The sequence below is a fragment of the Chlamydotis macqueenii genome, chromosome 15, assembly GCF_036417535.1.
Source record: "Chlamydotis macqueenii isolate bChlMac1 chromosome 15, bChlMac1.mat, whole genome shotgun sequence".
Lineage (NCBI taxonomy): Eukaryota > Metazoa > Chordata > Aves > Otidiformes > Otididae > Chlamydotis > Chlamydotis macqueenii.
Window position 1 is genome coordinate 10,211,832 of NC_141570.1, and position 20,205 is coordinate 10,232,036.

Here is a 20,205-nt window from a genome sequence, read left to right on the forward strand (position 1 = left end):
ACAGCCATCTGGTCTTCACAACGCAACATGCACACACATGACTAGTTTCACTGAAATATCTAGTTCTCTTTTCTTTGTGAATTATTGGCAGTTCATAGTAGTTGCAGACACATTCAACTGGTCAGAAGCATAACTACACGCTTATTAAATTTAAACTTACAGGACAAGCCTTCAGGATGAGAAACGGCGCCTGGAGGCAAGAATTGCCCAACTGGAGGAAGAACTAGAAGAGGAGCAAAGCAACATAGATGCAATGGGTGATCGCATGAGGAAAGCAGTACAGCAGGTAGAGCTCATTTCAGCACATCACTTCTATTTGTATTCCAGCCAAAGCTCTTTATGGTTCTGAAAAAATATTTGGAGAATTGCCACTCCAAATTGCCACTTGTCATTTCTCTGAAAGCATGCAGTGCTTTTGACAGCATCCATTCTCACCCTTGCAGGCAGAGCAGCTGAACAATGAGCTGGCAACAGAGCGCTCAACTGCACAGAAGAATGAAAATGCTCGGCAGCAACTGGAGAGGCAGAACAAAGAGCTGAAGAGTAAGCTGCAGGAGATGGAAGGAGCTGTGAAGTCCAAATTCAAAACTACAATTGCTGCTCTCGAGGCCAAAATTGCTTCTCTTGAAGAGCAATTGGAACAGGAAGCCAGGTACTGGTCTCCCAGAGGGCCCAGCTGTTCATTTATTGTTCCAGTTAATGAGACAGAAAGTAAACAAAGGCATACAGGATTTGTGTCATCAGGCTCTCAGTGCCATTAAGGCTTGGTAAAGTCTCTCCCTCACTTAACATTTCTTAGACATGTGGCCAGTAACTGGAATCGTTACAAGTTCTGATTAAGAAGCATTTTATTGATGAAAAGTTCTACTGGTATCAAAGGCCAGGATCTACTCCCTACATTGTAGTGTAACTGCCCTATGACCCTGCCAGGTTAAATGCCGTAACGTATTGTGCCATTTGTAGGATTATTTCTTGAGGAAATCACCTTGTGTTTTAGAACAGATCTCCTGGGAACAGCTGTAGCATACAGCAAAGACATATATTTGTTTTGATCAGAAGAACATGACCTTGAAGTTTTGCATAGAATTCATCAGTTAAATTCAGTAAAGTCTTTAACATATGGGTCCTTAGTGACAGTTTCATGAGCAAAATGGCTGAGGCAGGCTAAGACTACAGACCTTGCACATCACCAAATGTTCCACTGCCATTTGCAGAGAGAAGCAGGCTGCAGCCAAGTCGTTGCGCCAGAAGGACAAGAAGCTGAAGGATGCATTGCTGCAGGTGGAGGACGAGAGAAAGCAAGCGGAGCAGTACAAAGACCAGGTACCAGACTGGGTCATAAGGGTCTTAGTCTGGGCACAGGGATTTTCAGGTTTTACCCTAAGAAAGGAAGATTCCACCTTCTGCCTCAAAGAAATATCTCTCTAGAAAGCAGACCGTGTGCTTGGATTCTATGCTAGGAGAGCTATACAGCCATTAGCTAAAAGACAGCACAATATAATTCTTCCATGCTGAGGCAAGTGCCAAAGCACTCGTCCTTGTCAATCAGGCAGCCTCAACAGTTTGACTGCACAGTGATATATAGGACTGTGCACAACATCCTTATTGATGTATGAATGGAGAAGAACATATTTTATTTTAAAATTTTAGCCCAATTGTAAAAATTTTCACCTAATGCACACCAACCTCTAAGCCAGAAAAGCAGAGGTAGGACTATGCAGCAAAAGAAACAACAAGGTAGTGTCTGAATATAATATCCATCAGAAAATGAACTCCCACAAAGCAAAGTCATTTTTACATTTTTTCGATTTTAAGCTTCTACCTTTGATTCAGGTCATGTTTCATTAAAACTCTCAAGAGAATTATGAAATTAAAACAAGGAATGTAAAGCTATTAGATCTGTTTTGAATTAAAGCATTACTCTATTTTCCCTTTAGGCCGAGAAAGGCAACACACGACTCAAGCAACTGAAGAGGCAGCTGGAGGAGGCTGAGGAAGAGTCTCAGCGTATCAACGCAAACCGCAGGAAACTGCAGAGAGAGCTGGATGAAGCTACTGAGAGTAATGACGCCCTGGGCCGTGAGGTTGCAGCACTGAAAAGCAAGCTCAGGTAGAGTGCCCTTGTTTCGGATAGCCATTCCCACTCCTTGACAGCCTTGAAATTTGTAACTAAATTAGAGAAGTGAAAAAAAATCTGTTCAAGTAAAGAACAGACACTGATAACGCTGTGAAGTTACTCACTCCTTGTCTTAGCTTGGCAGATATAACAAAAGGCCAAAGTCAGAAGGTGAAGTGCATTTCAGAGTGCAGCGGTCTCAGCAATTCAGCTGCGAGATGAACAACTGTGATACCATGGCACAGGCCTTACTCTTTTTCTAATCAAAACTCCTGTGGGCTTAAGGAGGAACAGAATTAGGCTTGGTTGCTTTTGAAAACATCCCTTATAATAATGGCTGTATCTATTTGTACAGAAGTAGTCACAAAAGGGTAGAGATGCTTACGCTTTTCACACTTTCACACATGCACAACTCACACGCAATGACTGTAAATGGTCTTAGACAACATCACAGGCAGCAAAATGCAAAGCACGTTATGTGACTCATATCCGAAAGTGTCTTTGGACTTGAACCACAGAGAGATTCAGTGTTATCAGACCAAGAAAAAGATCAAAATGTCCCTTTCCATTTTCTTGTTAAAACTGACTGGGAAAAAGATAAAGCTGTGATCAGTCAGCCACATACCCAAGTTCCCCCACGCTCACTGGGTCTGAAAACACCAACTCACTGAAATAAAAAGGCTGACTTCAATTAAAGGAAGTTGCTCTATCTGCATCACCATAGCGTAAAACTTTGCTTTCTACCTAAAACTTTCAGATGACAGTAAAGCACCTGCCTAGTTGTGTTCCTGAAGTAGTTTGCGAGTGTGTTTACCAGTAACATGCATGAACCTTCAGGTGTGGATTTACTTCAAAGTGAAGAGTTAGGGATGTGGCAGCCTCTTCCATCAGCACCATCTCGGGTGGTGCATGCTCCCGGCTGCTTTACGAAGGAGTGGCTGTGTCCGGCCCTTTTTACCTACAATAGCATAAGGCTCATTTCTGTTTTCTCTAAGTGTAATGTGATTGGCTGTAATGTACTTTGTTTAATTATTTAAAAGTAATCTACCTACCTCTGATCATGACTATGTGCTTAGTATAACTGCCCGGGACTCTCTATCTCTGTTTCAGAGGGACACAGGAACCTTCGCATGACTAAGCAGGTACCATGCCTTCAACTTTGCAGCTAGCTTGTGCTGCCCAAATTTCCATTTTCTTAGGCCTAAGTAAAAATTATGTGAGGTTTCTGCAAACTGTGAAGGCTTGGATATCTTGGCATTAATCTGTTTTATCAAAAGAAACAAATATTACAATAATATAGCTACCGTCAGCTGTTCATCAGTGATACAGCTTTCTTACAAGTAGGTTATGTACTGACGTAGACTTACCAACGTTGCATTCTCACAAGCTCTGCCAACAAAGTACCTAATAAAATACTCTGACTTTTTTCTGCATGAAAATTGTCTTTTTTGCACCTCATCTTTGTGCACATCACAAAGATTAATTTTTTTTAACCAAATACACCATTGACTAGTAAAATTGATTAAAAGGACTAATGAACATGAAGTCTCACAGCATGTCATAGAATTTCACAGTATTTCTTACACATATTGTAATGCTGACTCTAAGGTAAGATCCCATATAACTCGCCTGAGATTTGGGAAGATCTTACTTGCATGTCATTTATCACACTGACACCACACAATCACAGACAAAAGCTAAAGTCTTGCCTTTCATTACATAGCACTCTGTGCCTGGATTGCTTACAAATAGCTATCTATTACTTAGGCTTTTAGAGCTATTTTGCAGACATTACATTGCTTGTCTACTATTAAAACATAAAACACGGACATAGAAATTAATATTGACACTGTAACCTAGCACAGCATCGTATTATATTTTACCATATTCGCTGGAGATAAGAATAATACTTGCTGTTGCAAAAATTAAAGAGCTACTGCCTTGTAATATTTGTATATCTTCTATTTTACATATGCTGGATTTTTCTGTGAACACACAAATATTTAAAGATGATGTCTTGTCCTTGCATGTGCCTTTCAATCAGCCAACGTTTCTGGTCAGGTTGTTATTGAAGCACTACTCCAGTAGCACCCGTTCAAAGGCAGATTAAATACAGAGATACTAAGCAAACACTGATGTTCAAGGTTTGTCTCAACTATAGGCGTTATTGCAAAGGTACTAATACGAATGACCACATGAATATCAAACCCATAAAGCTGGTTAAGAAGAACAGATATAAACAAAAAGCTTTTATCCGTAGGTCCAATCCTAGTTTAAAGCAGCGTTAAGTTTATGCATGCTGCAACAGTTTATGTTCATAAGTGGTTAAGTGTGTCATAGGGAGCTCACTTTGTAGCCAAAACTGTACTGCAGAATTTGCTCAGACTCTTACTGTTACTCCCCACCAGTCTCATGTTCATTTATAGCACTGGAGTGAATTCCTGCAGAGCAATAGAGTTATCTGACTAATGACTTGCGAGTAACGGAGTCCAGCCAGATAGCACGAGTCCCGTGGGGCAAAGAGCTCTTCCTTTATTGACAAGAATTAATTACTTTACTGACCTAACCAGAACTTGCTTGTTCAACAGTAGTAACAAATATCTGCTATCATAAAATAGCAGACACTGCTGTTAAGACTCTGAAGCACATGTCAGGGTAGAAATAACATGTCCTTGTGTTCAAGACGTGCCAACAGCACCAAACCCACTAAGGTTAACTAACAACAGATTAAATGAAGCTTTATTATCCAACTAATTGCTTGTGGAAAACAGACTACCTGTCACATTTCCACCTTGGAAACACAGATTTGTGCCTCTGAAATAAGTTAGGCCATCCACTGTTCCTACCTGCTTCCCTTACATGGAAGATTGAACTTTGGACTTAAATAGCTGCTTCAGAAAGGACACTACCGGCTTAGTCTTTTGCAAGGACAAGACAAGCCTTTAAATATTTATGCATGATTGCTGTATCCAAAAGTGCAGTCTTGGATGTATTGAATACCAAATTAGTAATTTGGGCACAACATTTCAGTGATCATGAATTTATTTTATTACTTATGTCTGTGGTCTCAAGCCTTTACAAAGGTTTGCTTAATGAGGGGCAAGTGAGAGGCCATGTTACAAAACTGAAGTGTTTTGTAGCACATTAGCAATGGAGGCCAAGAAAAGACAACCCATCTTCTGTCTCACTTGCTTACACCTCCCCAAAAAATTAACCAGAAGGGTCCCTGCCTTGGGCTGTGGCTATGAAATATACGGGGTCGGGAGGGAGATGGGAGAGGAAAAGGGGGCAAGATGGGAAAAAGCATTTTCTGTAAGCTCTTCTGCAAGACACTTGCACCGTTGTGTCAGCACAGTTTCAAAGCCACGATGGCTTCCTCTCTCCATTGGGAAAGAGATTGGAGCTACTCACAACCTAGGACACCACACGTGTCAAAGCACCTGTGGTGCTCCGGCCAACACAGCCTTTGCGGAGAGGGACTGCGGGCTCAAAAATGCCTGCTGACATCCGCAACACTGCTCCCGTCCCAGCTCTCACGGGCCTTCAGTAACAAGTGGGCTTATCCAGAGTGCAGGTTAGAAATTCAGCACAAGCGCTGTCTCTTCCTGCTCTTCTCAGCAGAGAAGAAGGATACTCCCCTGCTGCTGTGGGTACAAGCAGCCCCTTTCCCATTCCTTCCAAGCACAACCAGCTGCAGTCCCCATAACGGAGAAGAGTGAAATGAAAGGAAGAGTAGAGGGGGGCTGGACAGATGAGACTCTTGAGAGGAGAACTTTAAGCACAAAACCAGGCATCCAAATCACAGCTCCAAGCAACTGGGAGTCGCAACATGTCCACAAATTACTCTTACATGCTACAGAACAGAAAGTTGTACTAGAGGCCTACAGCTTTTGTCTGTTCTGCATTTAAAAACATCAGCACCACAGGTACCAGGTACTGTTGCAAAACTCTATGCTTATTTGTGAGCACTGCAAATGACCTAACAGCTGATGTTTTTTTTTCCCCCCTCTTACTGCAGGAGGGGAAATGAGCCAGCATCTTTTGCCCCACCTCGTAGATCTGGAGGCAGAAGAATAATTGAGAATGCAACAGAAGCAGGTGATGAAGAAATGGATGCAAGAGATGGAGATTTCAATGGAACAAAAGCCAGTGAATAAACACGCTTAAAAAATTGCACTGCAGCAAGGGGAGGGAGGACAATATTTAGCACCGTATAAGTCTACTCTTAATGTCAAGGTCACATACACCCACTCCTCTGACAATGATAAAAGCACAACTGCCTTGTCTCCAATGTATAGATTGATGTTAAAAGTACTCCAAAACTTATTTTACCATGAAGTGTATTTGAAAGCGTGGGTTTTTAAACACTCAGAGTAATTCACTTTGAGACTCTTCTAGAAAGTGAGTTCTAGTAGCTCAGATGACTTAAATCCCAGTGAACTATAGTTTACACAGGATTTGTGAGACTGTTGCAGGAAAAAAATAGGCACTGGTCAGTTAATCTTTTCTTAAACTTTCATTTTGTCTTGAGTATTCGATTAATATAGGATTTTTTTCCTGGTTACTACACCCCTGATGCACCATTCACAATGTGGAAGTGCCTTTTTAATCACTTACTGAAAAATAAAATATCATTTGTTCAAACTAAGTCAACTCTTACAGTTTTATATGCACAATGGATGTGCTTACACACTAATAAAAGGCTATAAAAACTACTGCGGTATTCTGGTGTACAGATGTCACTTGGGTGCAATGCAGCATGCTCAAAGGCAATGGGGGATGCAGCAGAGCTTTACAACTCAAATACTTTTTTTTTTTCCTTATTCCTTAAAAAGCAATTGCTTAGGAGAAAATCAGGTTTTTGCTCTAAAGATTACACATGGCCATTTCTAAAAAGTATGTACGCTGAGCTGAATGAACAAGGACATTAAATACTTGGGACAGGTTTGATTAAGTCATGGACACGGGGTGCTAACTGAGGTGCCCCATGACGTGTCCAAGGGCTGACAGACATGACGGAGGACCTGCAGGAGACTTGCAGCTTTCTGGGGCAGCAGCTGCAAAGCAGGCAGGGCCCTAAGTGTCTGTCTTTAGGCAACTGAAGCCACCCTTGAAGTCTGTACGTGTAGGGATATTTCCAACTAAAGCCTCTAAAGCAGCCTGAAGACAATTATAACCAGCAGCCCACACTGAATGCAGTGATCCACGCCAAGCTATTGTGCATTAAGGGATCAGCACGCAGTTACTTTGTATTTTTGGAGCACTCCAACAGGACCGCAACCTGCTTCTGGGAACGACCAGGACCTACCACAAAATCCATGCAGCTCTAGAACTTTCAGGTAGCAGCTAGCTTTGCGGTCACACTGAGGCAGCAGAGAGCCATGCACAGCAAAGCCAGGCGTAGAATTACTCTGAATCAAGTAGAGAGCTTACTCAATGTCTTAAGATTGGACAGCAAGTGAACCTTAAGCAGTGTGACTACAGGGAGAGAAGTAATGCAAAACCATCCACCTTGACAGCTAATGCAACCATCTAAATCTAAGCATTGTTCCCAAAGGCACAGAGATCATAAACTGGAGATTCAGACCAGGTACCATTTAGCCAGTAGAATCAGAGCCCAAAGATTTCTCTCTGCTAATGACAGAGTAAAGGAAGAGTTTAAATAAGAATTCATTTAGAGCAATTAAGATGACAAGCTGCAGAGGAGGGGGGTTAGAAGCTATCTGATTTAATTCTCTTTGCTTGATCAGCCAAGCAGCCAAGCTCTGTATATGTGCTCAAGAGCTGGCTGTTAAACACGCAGCTTGTGAGCCCGCGTATTTGGGAACAAGGAGACCAAGGAAATCAGACTTCATACAGAATGGTCTTTAAGCGCCAAAGCTTTAAAAAATTCAACCACACAATGGTAGAGGTTGATCTGATGGCTAGAGCACTGCCCTAGCATGAGAAATTCATGTTCCAGTACCTGTTCTGTAAAGCTTGTGACAAAATAGTGAGTGTCTTGAGTAACACCACAGAAAGCATCCTTCTGCAACAGTGGCCAAATTTAAGTTCCTCTCCCAAAAAAAAGCTCCTCTCTGTACCATTACAGAGGTGACTTCTGAACTAAATTACTTTGACAATTCTACACAGCCTCCAGTTTGTCTGATTGTATCTGTAGTCACATGAATAATACATCTGTAAAACATAAAATACTACCATAGACACAATTTTCAAACTTTCTACCTTATCTCAATGCTGTGTCTCAATCTGACTGCGAGTCAACTTGTTCACCAAGCAGGCAAATTCTGGCAAGATAAGGAAAATGCAACTTGTCTTGACTGATCCCTCTGGGCTACACAGTCCACTGAACCATAGTCCACATGTCAGCACAAATAAAGCAGAGCCCATGCACTTCTGTTCCTCATGGTCAAGGAAAGCGTCAACTCCTTGTGAGAGAGGAGAGGACAAAAATCATGTGAAAACAGACAGAGTTCAAGATTTGAAGAGAGTAATGCCAATAACTAAACACTGTAAACCCCAGACGCATCTTTAGCTACGGCAATAGTTACATTCCTTATGGTAGGAAACAACAAGATGTAGGAGAATTTTGCATATGATTCAAAGCAAATCAAACAGTGTCTCTTTCAGTTTCATTGATCAGAATCAGATGAGAAACTGGTAGCAAACATCTGTGCATAAATCACAGTGACAACTTGCGTAAACCTCAAAATGAATCAACAACTAGCATTCAAAATAAGCTTTATTCTGCTCCCCAGTTAAGCCAGCTTTGTAGATGGCTTGAATAATGGGAATGATCTGTGGTTATTTCCGATTCCAGAGAAATAGGTCCATCAGTGGCTGTTTTCACAGTATTTTCTTAAAAAAAAAAAAAAAAAACAACAAAAAAAACCCAAATCCACTTATGCATTCTTTTGTCAAGTAAGCTTTCCCCACCCCAGTCCTCACAAAAAAACCAAAAATTGTTTAGTCATGATGGGTTTTGCAAGTACAGGCTTCCATAAGGTACATTAATATGTGAGTGAACCTACTACCTTTAAAAAACAAACCAAAATGTAGAAATATTCCATAGGAGAAAAAAAAAATTAAAAATAACTCTCTACTCATATACACTTGTCTAGCATAAAAAGACTTTTCAGGTTAAAAAAAAAAACATTTCAAAATTGGTAACAGCTGAAAGTGTATATCCTCATAGAAGAGAAAATAAAACAAGAAAACAATCAGTAACACCCAAGGCACATTAATAAAGGGAGGTTTGGAAAGCAGTAAAACCCATCTATTAAGATGTTAGAACTAAGAACTTAACCAGGTCTCTTGCTTCCTACAGCAGCCATGCTTTATGGGCTATAATATGGCAAAAGAAGATGCCTACGTGCTAGGCCAGTTCAAAGTATCCTACCTTACTGTTAGCTCTGGGATCTCCCGAGTACTCTAAGCACTAGGCTTTCCTCACCTTTAACCATGACCTGTTCTTAATGGCAAATCATTGCTTACAAAACCATCTTACCACTGCAGCAGCGGGTTTTTATGTAGCAAGATTTTGACCAAACATTTCACAAAAAGCTGATCAGCTTCCCTGCAGAAATACACCCTTCTCATGTTAAAACTCTCCTCTAATTCAGGTGACTGCAGCACACAACATCCAGGACAGAAAGCGAGCACAACCAGAACGCAAGCCAGAGCGCCATGGTGCTGTAGGAATGTTGCATAGGAATATCGTCTCTGTTGTACGTAGAAGGACAATGGCTTTGAGTGGCAGCATCAAAAGAAGTAATCTTCAAGGAGCTATTTACAGCAACTGATGTAGGAAGCAACTCTAAGTGCTGCACTGCCAGGCAGCATTGCTTTATCACACTACCCACAGAACTCGGCTGAGAGGCCAGACTGGGCAAGGCCACAGGCCATTGCCATTTGCAGCGTCTTGTTCAGTTCTCACCTACCCCAGACCGCTACCTGATTGCTCACTGATGTTCTCTTTAAAACTAAAGATTAAAATATATGTATTTATTCTTTTTTCCTCCTTTTCCAAAGTCAGACAGGCTTTTCATAGCAGCATCTTGACAACACTTTGTGAGGGATGGTTCATTGGTCCCGGAATATTTGAAGGTCGTGTTCCAAACTCCAGGCGTTTTACTAACCTGCAAATACAAAATAGAAGTTACTGCATTTCTTGCTCAGTTTTACCATCTTCAGAGAAACTGGTCACTTCCAGAGTACACCACTCAGCTTGAGAAACTGACAAAACAATTTCCTTCTGGGCACTATGTGAGCCCGTTACTTAACTGGGCAGAGTTTCCCCTACAACACAGGGCTCCATTTCCCTCCAAGTAGTGAGAAGGTGTTGGAATTTCAGCTCCAGCATTACAGAGGGAGATGTATAATCAGCTGCACAAATATGTAAGTGTATGGCCCTTGAGGCTTTTTTGTAGGAGCTTCCATGAGGTTTCTCCCTAAGCTGGGATAGCAAATACAATGTGGAACACTCCTTCCATGCAACAACTTTGGGCGCTGGGTAACAGGACAGACCAGTATTCCCAGCTGAAGGGTCTAGCTGAATAATTAAGTCTGGAACAAACTGTACTCTAGGCACTAAATTTACAGAGAATCTAAATAACGCGTTGGCAGGGACTGGCAGGGTTTAAGCAGACATTGAACTGCAATTTGTGATAGCCTTGCTGATTTTTCTTCCTTTGTTTAAAAAAAGACAACCAGTTCAAGTGTTCAGGCAGATGTGTAAGTTGAGTCAAGTAACTTGCTGTCAGCTGCTCCTTGGAAACACATTCTGATCAAATGAACCCATTATTTGCCTTTTTTCCATTTCTCCCATAAACGAGCATCTTAGCTGTGACAAGGGAAGTCCCCACATGCCATAATATTCCTGAGACATCACTTGTACAATAACATAAAGCAAATAAGAGTTCCTCTGTTGTACTTCATGCCATTTGAACACTGGGTTTATAATAAAATACATGTATTATATATTTGCTTTGAATTTGTGGTTTTCAAAACTTGATTCCAGCTAGTCTTCCAATTTCAAGCAGCTAGTGATTCCAAATTTTAAACTGCTCTGAAACATTCAAATCATACCCCTGAATAACTAAGTTTCATATCTTTTACAAACAAATTTGTCTCTACCAAAACAAAGATTTAACACTAAATAGAACAGTGCCAGTCACTAAGTTACAATACCAACAATTCTCAGTAAGACACAACAGCAGAGAGCAGCGCTCACCCCGTATCACACAGAGGCTGATGAGGACTCAGGCGTGTTTCAAGGACATCCCTGTTCATGTACATGGACACTGTGGTTCTGTTTGGAGACTGGTCATACACAAAGTTTCGGCAAGATGCAAGCTTGGACTCCAAAGCCTAAAGTAAACACAAATGAGGCAAGCATCAGATATCACCTTTCTCTTAAGATAGCATTGCCGTACACCAAAATGGCAATAAGAGTGTTTAGGGCTTTTTTTTTTCTTGTTTGTTTCTTTTAGAACGAGTTGTCTAGTAGAGGAACCTGCTAGACCCCAGTGCCACGTGAGTTCTGAATTCTTGAAGAGATGAAATCAGTCATCTCTCTAAAGCTGAGCCTCTGTTTCTGTAAGGGAGGTTAAGGGGCTGATGTAGTTCACCAGCAGGAACACAGTCTTCGGCTTCCTCAGGGAGATTTTGACATCCTTCTTGCAGACATTACTTTTTAGATTACTAAATGCTCCTTTGAGCTATCTGCTCCCCATGACACATATTAGGTCGTACGTACTGAGAGAACTGAGCCACAGATACCCTGTTCTCCACCACATGCTCCCATCCTAGAACCATCCACCTTGGTTGCTGAGTTACTCTTCAGCTCTATCAGTTCTGAAGCTCTGCCTACCAAAGAGTCATACAAATGCTTTTGCCAACACAGCACTAGGGCAAAAGGGAAAAAACAGAAGGAAGTCATGGGGTAACTTTTCCAGCATCAGTACTACCTTAAATGTTAAACTACAGCTTAACAAGACACTAGGCTGAGTTCAAAAGACTAGTGGACTCTAAGGCAAACTTCACCAGAAGCCCTCTGCACAGCAGGCACCAGTCTGCTTTCTTCTCTGCCTTTCATGGGAGCAGATCTCTTCTTAATTTAATCATGCCAATTTATTCTTTCTGCACACGTGCTTTCAGAAATTTGTACAGAAAGATCTTCTCCCCATGTGGACCAGATCTTAGAAAAGCAGAACAGGGTCTATCTTTATCTGGGGGTTGATCAGAAACATACAAAGTTCAGACCAAATTTCAAGGCACCACTTATCTAACCTGGAGGCAAAACACTCTTTCCAATCTCTCCAGAGCAGCAGCACAAATAGCGCTGGCTGCAGTTTGACAGCTCTACCTTTCCAAGAGCATTGGCTAGCAGGTAATCGCTCACCCCCACTTTTCGCAGCAAGTCTCCCACGATGTTAAGTGCAGATATTCTTGCCGCAGGTGTCAGAGGGGTTGCACCATAACTGTCCTCAAGACCTGCAGGGCAGGTTAAAGAAGGATACATCACTCATTACAAAAACAATCAAACAAACAAAAAGGCAGCTTTGACATTGGAAGTCAGAAGACAGTCTAACATACAGAACAGAAGAAACATCAACATCATCACCTTTTTGTATCTCAGCTCCAGATCTTTCATATCCATCAGGAATATGAAGTGCTGTCTCCTGCGACAGTTCAAGTTACACTGTCCTAAGCTAAAGTCTCTACATGCGCTGTGGCTTGGGTTTCTTGAGATCTGTTCTACCAGCCCACTCTGCATCTCTGTTGCTGCACTGGGACCAGAGGGATGTGTCCTTGGGGAGGACCATCATCTCTCATTTTACTACAAATCTCCAAATCCTCTCACTTAACACATCACACAAAACACACCATTTTAGGTTAAGCATACTGAAGCCCACAGTCAAACTTCGTTAGTGCTCAGAGCTATAATATCAAATCATCAGAATGTGACAGTACAACTCCCTGCATTTACGCATACACATGAACAGTTACACAGATTTCTGGCTTTTTAAATAAGATCATGGTGAGTTAGGGTTAAATGTTTGAAATATTGAAATAATCAGTGCTCACAAAAAATAAGTAACTGATAACAATAACTGACATGAAAGATATAGTCATTTAGTACAGACAGCTAGGATGACTTGTCAGTGTCCTGCTGTTCCAGAGTAAAAAGAAAGCCTCTCTCAAAGAGCACCTACTCTCACAGAGAAGCCAATTAAAGTAACAAGTGTGACACTGAAGATCACATGGAAGTTGAAATCCTTCTCCTAAGTTAGCCCAACATCTCCAGGACAGTTGTGAACTAATAGTAAAGTCCTAACAGCTCATCCTGTCCCCCACAATTATTATTACTGGACAGTTCAAGTCAAATGGAATGAAGAGGCTACCAATAAACCTCAAAAATCACAGTCTATGAGTACTCAGACCATGATGAGTGGATTTAAGTTTATTTTATTGAAACACTCAACTCTGCTCCCTTCTTCTCATTCCTCCTTTAGCCAGAAACTGTAATAAAAACACAAGCATCAAATAGTATTTCTGTGCTGGTTCCCCGTCAGTCACCTCTCCTAAATGTCGCAGGGGTGGGTACGTTGATGTTGGGTGTCCGGTGCAGCGAGGGAGTTGAAGGGACAGATAAGGATGCTTGAACTGCAGTGTCTGTTCTTTCTGTTTCCATGGTAGTTCGCATCGGTGTTTTGGGTTTTTCCTGCTTCTGCTGCACTGCAAGCTCTTGTCGGAGATCTACAAAGGAAGCAACATAAAGCAAGCCTTTGGAGTATGTAACCACCAGGATTACAAACAGGGGAGAACATTCACTCAAAAGACTGTTCCCCTTATGGAGGTGAAGTCAAAACACTTATCCTTGCAAAGATTACTCCAGGCATATGCTCAAAATCTGGATGATCAGTAAAGGCTTTTCTAGCATTGCGGCTCAAGATGTTTTTGTAGTATTAGTTTGGTTGCTATTATCTGGCTTAAATTTTCATGCCCTTTCACAAGGCTCCATTTGAGGCAGGGAATTCACTCCTTTCCAAGCATTACAGGCTGGTAAGCAGAGGCACATCAAGACTGAGGCTAGGCAACCTGGCACACCTTGGCTACATTCCTGCTCCCTGTCAGGTTGAGATCCTACCTGTTTTAACTTTTTCTCTTCTACCCTGGTCTCCACATGAAGGAAACCTGAGCCTAGGCCAGGCGGAAGCCATTATCTAGCCATGGGATAAAGCAGTTCTGTTCCACAGCCTGGCTGTATCTTATGGAAACCACTCATGGGCACAGAAACTGAGCAGATCTGAAAATAGAAGGTGTTTTTTCCACGGTCTCTCTCTTCTCACTCAGCCTTACTGACAGGTATCAAGAAGCTATCACGTGCGGCTATTCAAAGCTAACCAGAAGTCAGTCAGAGCCCTTCTGTTTTACTGCTCCATTAGTGTTTCACTGACTCCACTTTTCACAGGCCAGGAAACCATGAGGTTAATGGTCATTAAAGCTGACCTTCATGGGTTACAGGAAGCCTGACCAGCACATGCCTCAGCTGGACCAGCTGCTCTTAACCCCATAAGGCCCTGAAGCATCACCACAGATTAGAAGGCTGGAAAATATTTTTGCTTCTGTGAGTTGCTCCAGAATAAGGTCAGGAGTTCAAGGAGTGGAGTGGAACAATCTTGAAGCTTCCTCCCTTGCTTCTACATTTCAAATAGATTTTAAAAATGCAAAATTAAAAGCCAAGCTCTAAAATATATGGAGAGGACTGAATAGCTACAAGCCAGGAGGGGAGAAAAGGAAAGATGTAAGTAATTTCTGTCTAACCCCTAGCTTCATCTTTCAGGCGCTGCACGGACTCCAGAAGGTTTTCCTTCTCATCCAGCTCACTCTCCAGAAAAGCATTTCTTTCAATAGCCTGGTTTAAACGCTGTTCAAAATCCTCCAGAGACATTATAGTGGCTCTGAAAAAGAATGCACAAGATATCACTACCAGATCCTTCAAGCACACAGAGAAACTCCCTCTCTCACAAGAAAGGGGATCATATGTTTTGTTTTTGCTTGGTTTGCTTTGGTTTATTATTTTTATTTTAGCTTGTAAGATATGAATGAGTGCAGTGGCAGAAGTGGAAGGGGAAAAAAATTATCACACTTCCCATCTGCCACAAACCTCTTCACCGGAATCACCACCTAAGTGATTAGTTCAGAATGGCAGTGCTAAGGAGCACAGCATCACAAACAGCTCAGTGACAACACGCTCACTGGGCAGAACAGAGGGGGAAAAAGAAAACACAGAAGGTGGGTCACCTTTTTGCTCTTTCCAAGTCATCATTTGCTTGCTCAAGTTCTCGAATGTATTTCTGAAGTTGATCTTTAATAGCTTTTGTCTGTGCCAAGTCATCTTCCAGCGCAGAGATTTGCCTGTATCCTTCCGAATGCTGCATTTCAATCTTTTCCTAATCAGAGGCAAATCAAACAGCACATCAGAGACTTAGGAATGCACGTTCTCTTTCTCTAGGATTGTCTGAGCCCCTGTAAAGGGGCATATGCTATGAAGTATTTTGAGAAATATTACCTTACATTTGGAAAATACCAGCAAAGCCAATTGCTCATGTACTTCTGGGCTGCTAGTAGACAACAGCTCTTCCTGTCACTCCTTATCAAACAATGGTGCTGGGGAGCAGTTCCTGACCTCCACAGCACAGGGTCATTCTTGCTTTCCCAGACAACAAGACTCAGCATAACTTCTAAGCCCCAAAAGCTTTAGCAGAATGCAAAGCAGAAAGCAAGAGAAGCCACTTATTTTCAACTCTAATAAAAAGTCAAGCAGTACTTAGGAGCCTAAACAACAAGAAGAAAACTAAAAAAAAAAAAAAAAAAAAAAAAATCTATCCAAGTGTGACACAGTTACATGCTGCTGTGGAATCAGCAGAATTCTCCCCTGCCCCTGTGGTTTTACTAGCCCAGAGCAGGTTCAGAGCTCTAGATCACAACACATTTCAGGTGCAGTTATGCTTTGGATGTGAACCTAAACCAAACTTTCTCCCTTTAGAGTACGCACACAAGGGTATATTTCAGAGAGGCACAGGCGCAGAGGAAAGCTTAGCTTCTTCATCAAGTAGCTCTCTCCTGCTACTGCCACTATATGCAGAATTAGCTCCACATCATGTGACAGGGAAAGCTTCACAGCACACCATCTAACTGTAATGCTTTACACTCCACTACCTTGATAACAGATCACTTCAACATGCCAGAGATAATTCTGAAACTCCAAGACTGCTGTATAAGTAGCACTCCTGAAGTGCTTTCTCCACCCGGAATTTAATTACAACACACTTGAAGTAAATGAAAACAAACCCATGCACTGGAATTTGAAAACCACAGCATGTAGTCTAGCATGACTGATAAATTGAAGACAGCTATTTTAGCACATGAAATGCATAGAGAAGGAGGAGGAAAAGACCTACTCATGTTGAATTAAGAAATTCTTATTTGATTACAGTGTGGCGACACTGCTGTAATTCCAGATCTCCAAAGCATAGTAACATGCTGAATTTAAGAGCCCCCAAGCTCTAAGAGGCAGATTATTTTCAACCAGCTTTTCAGGACTCTCTAAACAAACCCTCCAAAGCATTATTTCTATTTCTTTTTAGGTAGTGTGAACTCTGGTTTCTGAGGAGGGAGTAAGTACACACACTAGGCTGCTAAGCTCAAAGCCACAAGCTGTGTGGGCCTGGCAAGGTTCACTAGTGTTGACCTAGATGCAGACACCAACCCTTGATGTGCTCAGTTAACACCGCTGGTCAATAGCTTCACGAGTTTAATGCTTTGCTCTTGAATTGATTCAGATAAAAGACCAGAACTGCAAGGTCTGAGTCTTTGTTTTTAGCCAATTGTAATAAACTATCAGCTGATCTGGCCATCAATGGAGTCTCTGTTCCTTCACTGCAGGCTGTTACTGCAGTTTTCAGGCTGCATGAATAGCCAATTGTTAAAAGGTTCATTTCAAGCAGAATATGTTTTATTAAAAGTTATCTATTGTAAAGAATAATTTAATATTTTCTAAAATATGTTCATCCTCTGCTTTTTCAGGTTCTATGTCGTTTCCTGCCATTTTCATTCTTAACTGCTTTGGCTGGCTTAGTGTACCCTTCTCTCACCATAGCTCCTCTACAGAAAAAAAAGTCCATACTCTCCTAAATTAAATTAACTGCAGGTTTTATTTTTGTCAAATTTATGCCTTCTCCACAAACCCATCAGCTTCCATGGGTTTATGTGGCTACATAGAACAGTATACCAATACTCCACACAACACGCAGTTAATACTGCTAAGGTACTAACACAACAAGAACAAAGATCAGCGCAACATAACAAATAGAACGAAACAAGCCGTGGAGGTTTGAAGGTTTTGCTATCAAAAAGCAGGGGCAGGGGATCACCAAGTTGGTGCTAGAGGGACAGGACATCTGTATGGAACAGAAGATTATTTTCTTAAGACAGTAATTTGGACAACAGTTTAAACAAAAGGCATTGCAAACCTGGATTATACAAATACCTTCAGTCCCATTAGCTCATTATTGCATCCAATCAAGTAGAAGTAGTGTAATTAAGCTAATCTCTGCTTCCACAGATATTGAACTAGCCCTACAAAATACAGTGCAGTGTTTCTTGGGTGACTATACCTCACCTTCAAGTAAAAGGCCAACAAGATCAACCTTTAAACAGGCACATCAATGTCAGTAACAACTTCTTTTCAAGTTTAAAACTTACTAACGTTTCCTAAACCTGTTAACCAGCACAGGGGACTAGCAGCATCTTTAATGAGACTGAAATGAGACAGACTCATCACTCTTCAATACTCTAAATAGCTTCGTTATTTCTCAAGTCACTCTGGTAAGAAGTTCTGTCTTAACAAGTTCATATCCCTGTTTTATAATTAAGGAAGTTAATGCTTTTCAGCTGGTTCGCAGTTTCACAGAAGGCTAACCAAGTGTAGAGAAGACAAATTATTTTTCTCCACGTACAGACAGATTCAATAACAAAACCAGGACTGAAACTCTGCTATGCTTTTCAGTTCTATGTGCTACCCACTGATGGCTGCTTCCCACATTATCTGGAATGCCAGATAATAAATACACAACTACGTAAGAAGAGTTTAAAACTGAGTTTTCTTATGTAATGCAAAACCACAGCTGGAGTGTTTGTATTTTGATTGTTCTGCAACATTAACTGTGTCTGCACAATGCAGGCAGCAAGAAAGCTGTGAACAAAAACACTACGTAAATGGAAGAAGGAACAGAACAGCAGCTCTGTTATGTTCATGTCTACTCTCTACTCTACTGCAAACCATTTTCTCCCATCTGAAATCTATCCTGACACACTGCCACAGCCTGCAAAGAAGGTTCAGGAACATTACCAAGGTATCCAGCACCTTCAAAAGGGACAACAGATTGATATCTCTTAATTTTTTAAGACTTTATTTTTTGCAGTTTTCTGTTCAATTTCTTTGTAATGCTGAAGGTCCCTGGCCACAAGGCAAGCTGAACCTGCACACAGCTGTCTCATCTACCTTTGCACTTAGGATGTACAGATACTGAATGCATCTCCCACTCTTACCTTAACCGACTCCAGTTCCATTCGCAGACGATTGTTTTCTGACAGAAGGTCTCTGTTTCTGGACTCTGTTTGCTGCAGCTGAGTCTCCAGTTCAGCTTCATACTCTCGACTCCCTTCTTGGAATTCACGCAATTCTTCCTGTGTATTCTCAGCACTAGAGAGCAATTCCAGCAACAGAACTCATCATAATGAACAAAGAAATAAATCTCTCATGTACACTCAAGGTAAAAAAAAAAAAAAAAAACAAAAAAAAAAACACCACAAAAAAAAAAACCCACACCAAAAAAACTAAACCCTGGCCTTTAACATAGAAGGCTCTATGCCCTTCTCCAACATGCATATTGAACAGGAAGAGAGGACCATATGCAAATGTTTCCCCATCTAGCATGGAAAGCCACCACATGGAAAACTGGTAAACACATTTAAAAAGTCAAAATAAATAGAAAAATCCCAAAGCCTGTCTTCACACTATAGGTGTTGAGGACACATGGAGTGTCTCTTTAGCTTGTACATTTTCCACTGTCATCTGCATCTTTAATCTGTTATTCAATTAAATTATTTATTTGGAAACATGAACACAGTCATTTTCAATTAGCAATGAAAAGTGAGACAGAGAGAAAGATGGAAGGAAAGATGTTCTGATATTCTTAAACAATTCCATTGAAATAATCCTCCAGCAAGCTAAACAAGCAGCACGGAAAGGTCTGAACAGCTGGTCTAAGAAAGGACTCACCAACATCAGCATCTAAGAAGTCTGGATTATTTTTTTTTTTTCACACTTTACTGAATTTAGGGCAACATACTGGGCTGAGGGAAAGCACAAAGTATGGCCATTGTCAGCCAGGGATCCCCCTCCATCTATGTGCTGTCAAACCATTCTTGATTCACCCAGAGATATAAAGAGTGAACAGCAGCATCTCTCTTTCTGCAATGGTCCGGATCATCTGCCCCCAACAAGGTTCTGCAGTGAGTTATGTTTACCCGGGCTGTTCACAGACTGCAGTCAGAGACAATTTCAGTACACAGAGTCCTACTCAAAACCAGCAGTGCCACAGCAACACAGACTCACTGCTCAAACAAGCATAAAGGACTCTGGGCTGCTGCAATTTATGCAGAAGCATTGCTATTGCTACCACTCAAGGCAGCTGAACCACCTTGAATTTACTTCTCTGTGTGGTGCTATCCGTGTCTTTGCATGCAGTGTTACACACCCTCTCAAACAGCCTAGAGAGACAAATCCATTGCCTTACCACTGCTTGTATTTGATAGCCAATTCTTTCCAGTATCTGGTTTCCTCTTCCACTGAGCTGAAGTGATGCCCTTCTGAGTCTTCCATGATGAGTTCTCAAAGTCTAAAACTCCTGTTCCAATTTTCCCCCCTAGAAAATTAAAGGATCAAGCGTAAGAACTAATGCAGTGAGCTACCTCAGAACTTTTTGCTGCAGAGCAGCGCATCCCTCCTCCCAGGAAGT

The 20,205-nt window shown here is 41.5% G+C and overlaps 2 protein-coding genes across 4 annotated transcripts in view; one reads left to right on the top strand and one right to left on the bottom strand.

Moving 5' to 3' along the window:
* Positions 1-6,831, top strand: part of MYH11 (myosin heavy chain 11) — a 62,523-nt gene extending 55,692 nt beyond the window's left edge. For 2 of the 3 annotated variants that reach the window (XM_010125487.2, XM_086759849.1), the window contains 5 exons: positions 163-286; positions 444-652; positions 1,215-1,323; positions 1,938-2,110; positions 6,135-6,831. In XM_010125487.2, coding sequence (XP_010123789.2) covers positions 163-286; positions 444-652; positions 1,215-1,323; positions 1,938-2,110; positions 6,135-6,273 — 754 coding nt within the window. In that variant the 3' untranslated portion in view covers positions 6,274-6,831. Of the gene's footprint in view, positions 1-162; positions 287-443; positions 653-1,214; positions 1,324-1,937; positions 2,111-3,226; positions 3,259-6,134 lie in introns of all 3 variants that reach the window. The other variant, XM_086759850.1, reaches the window with a different exon arrangement.
* A 2,009-nt stretch (positions 6,832-8,840) lies between these two features.
* Positions 8,841-20,111, bottom strand: NDE1 (nudE neurodevelopment protein 1). Its single transcript, XM_010125488.2, has 8 exons — positions 19,984-20,111; positions 18,734-18,887; positions 15,425-15,573; positions 14,945-15,081; positions 13,697-13,876; positions 12,519-12,610; positions 11,349-11,485; positions 8,841-10,254 (listed from the first exon to the last, which is right to left on the bottom strand). Exons 1-8 carry the CDS (start codon positions 20,067-20,069, stop codon positions 10,161-10,163), a joined length of 1,029 nt encoding a protein of 342 aa, XP_010123790.1. The 5' UTR covers positions 20,070-20,111; the 3' UTR covers positions 8,841-10,160.
* Between the last annotated feature and the right edge of the window lie 94 nt (positions 20,112-20,205).

Excerpts from the sequence above, each read along its gene's own strand:
- NDE1 (XM_010125488.2), bottom strand. The coding sequence starts at position 20,069 with ATGGAAGACTCAGAAGGGCATCACTTCAGCTCAGTGGAAGAGGAAACC. Across the intron at positions 15,082-15,424 it reads GACTTGGAAAGAGCAAAAAG|AGCCACTATAATGTCTCTGG; the intron begins GTGACCCACCTT and ends ATTCTTTTTCAG. Across the intron at positions 11,486-12,518 it reads ACTTGCTGCGAAAAGTGGGG|GCTTTGGAGTCCAAGCTTGC; the intron begins GTGAGCGATTAC and ends TGTTTACTTTAG.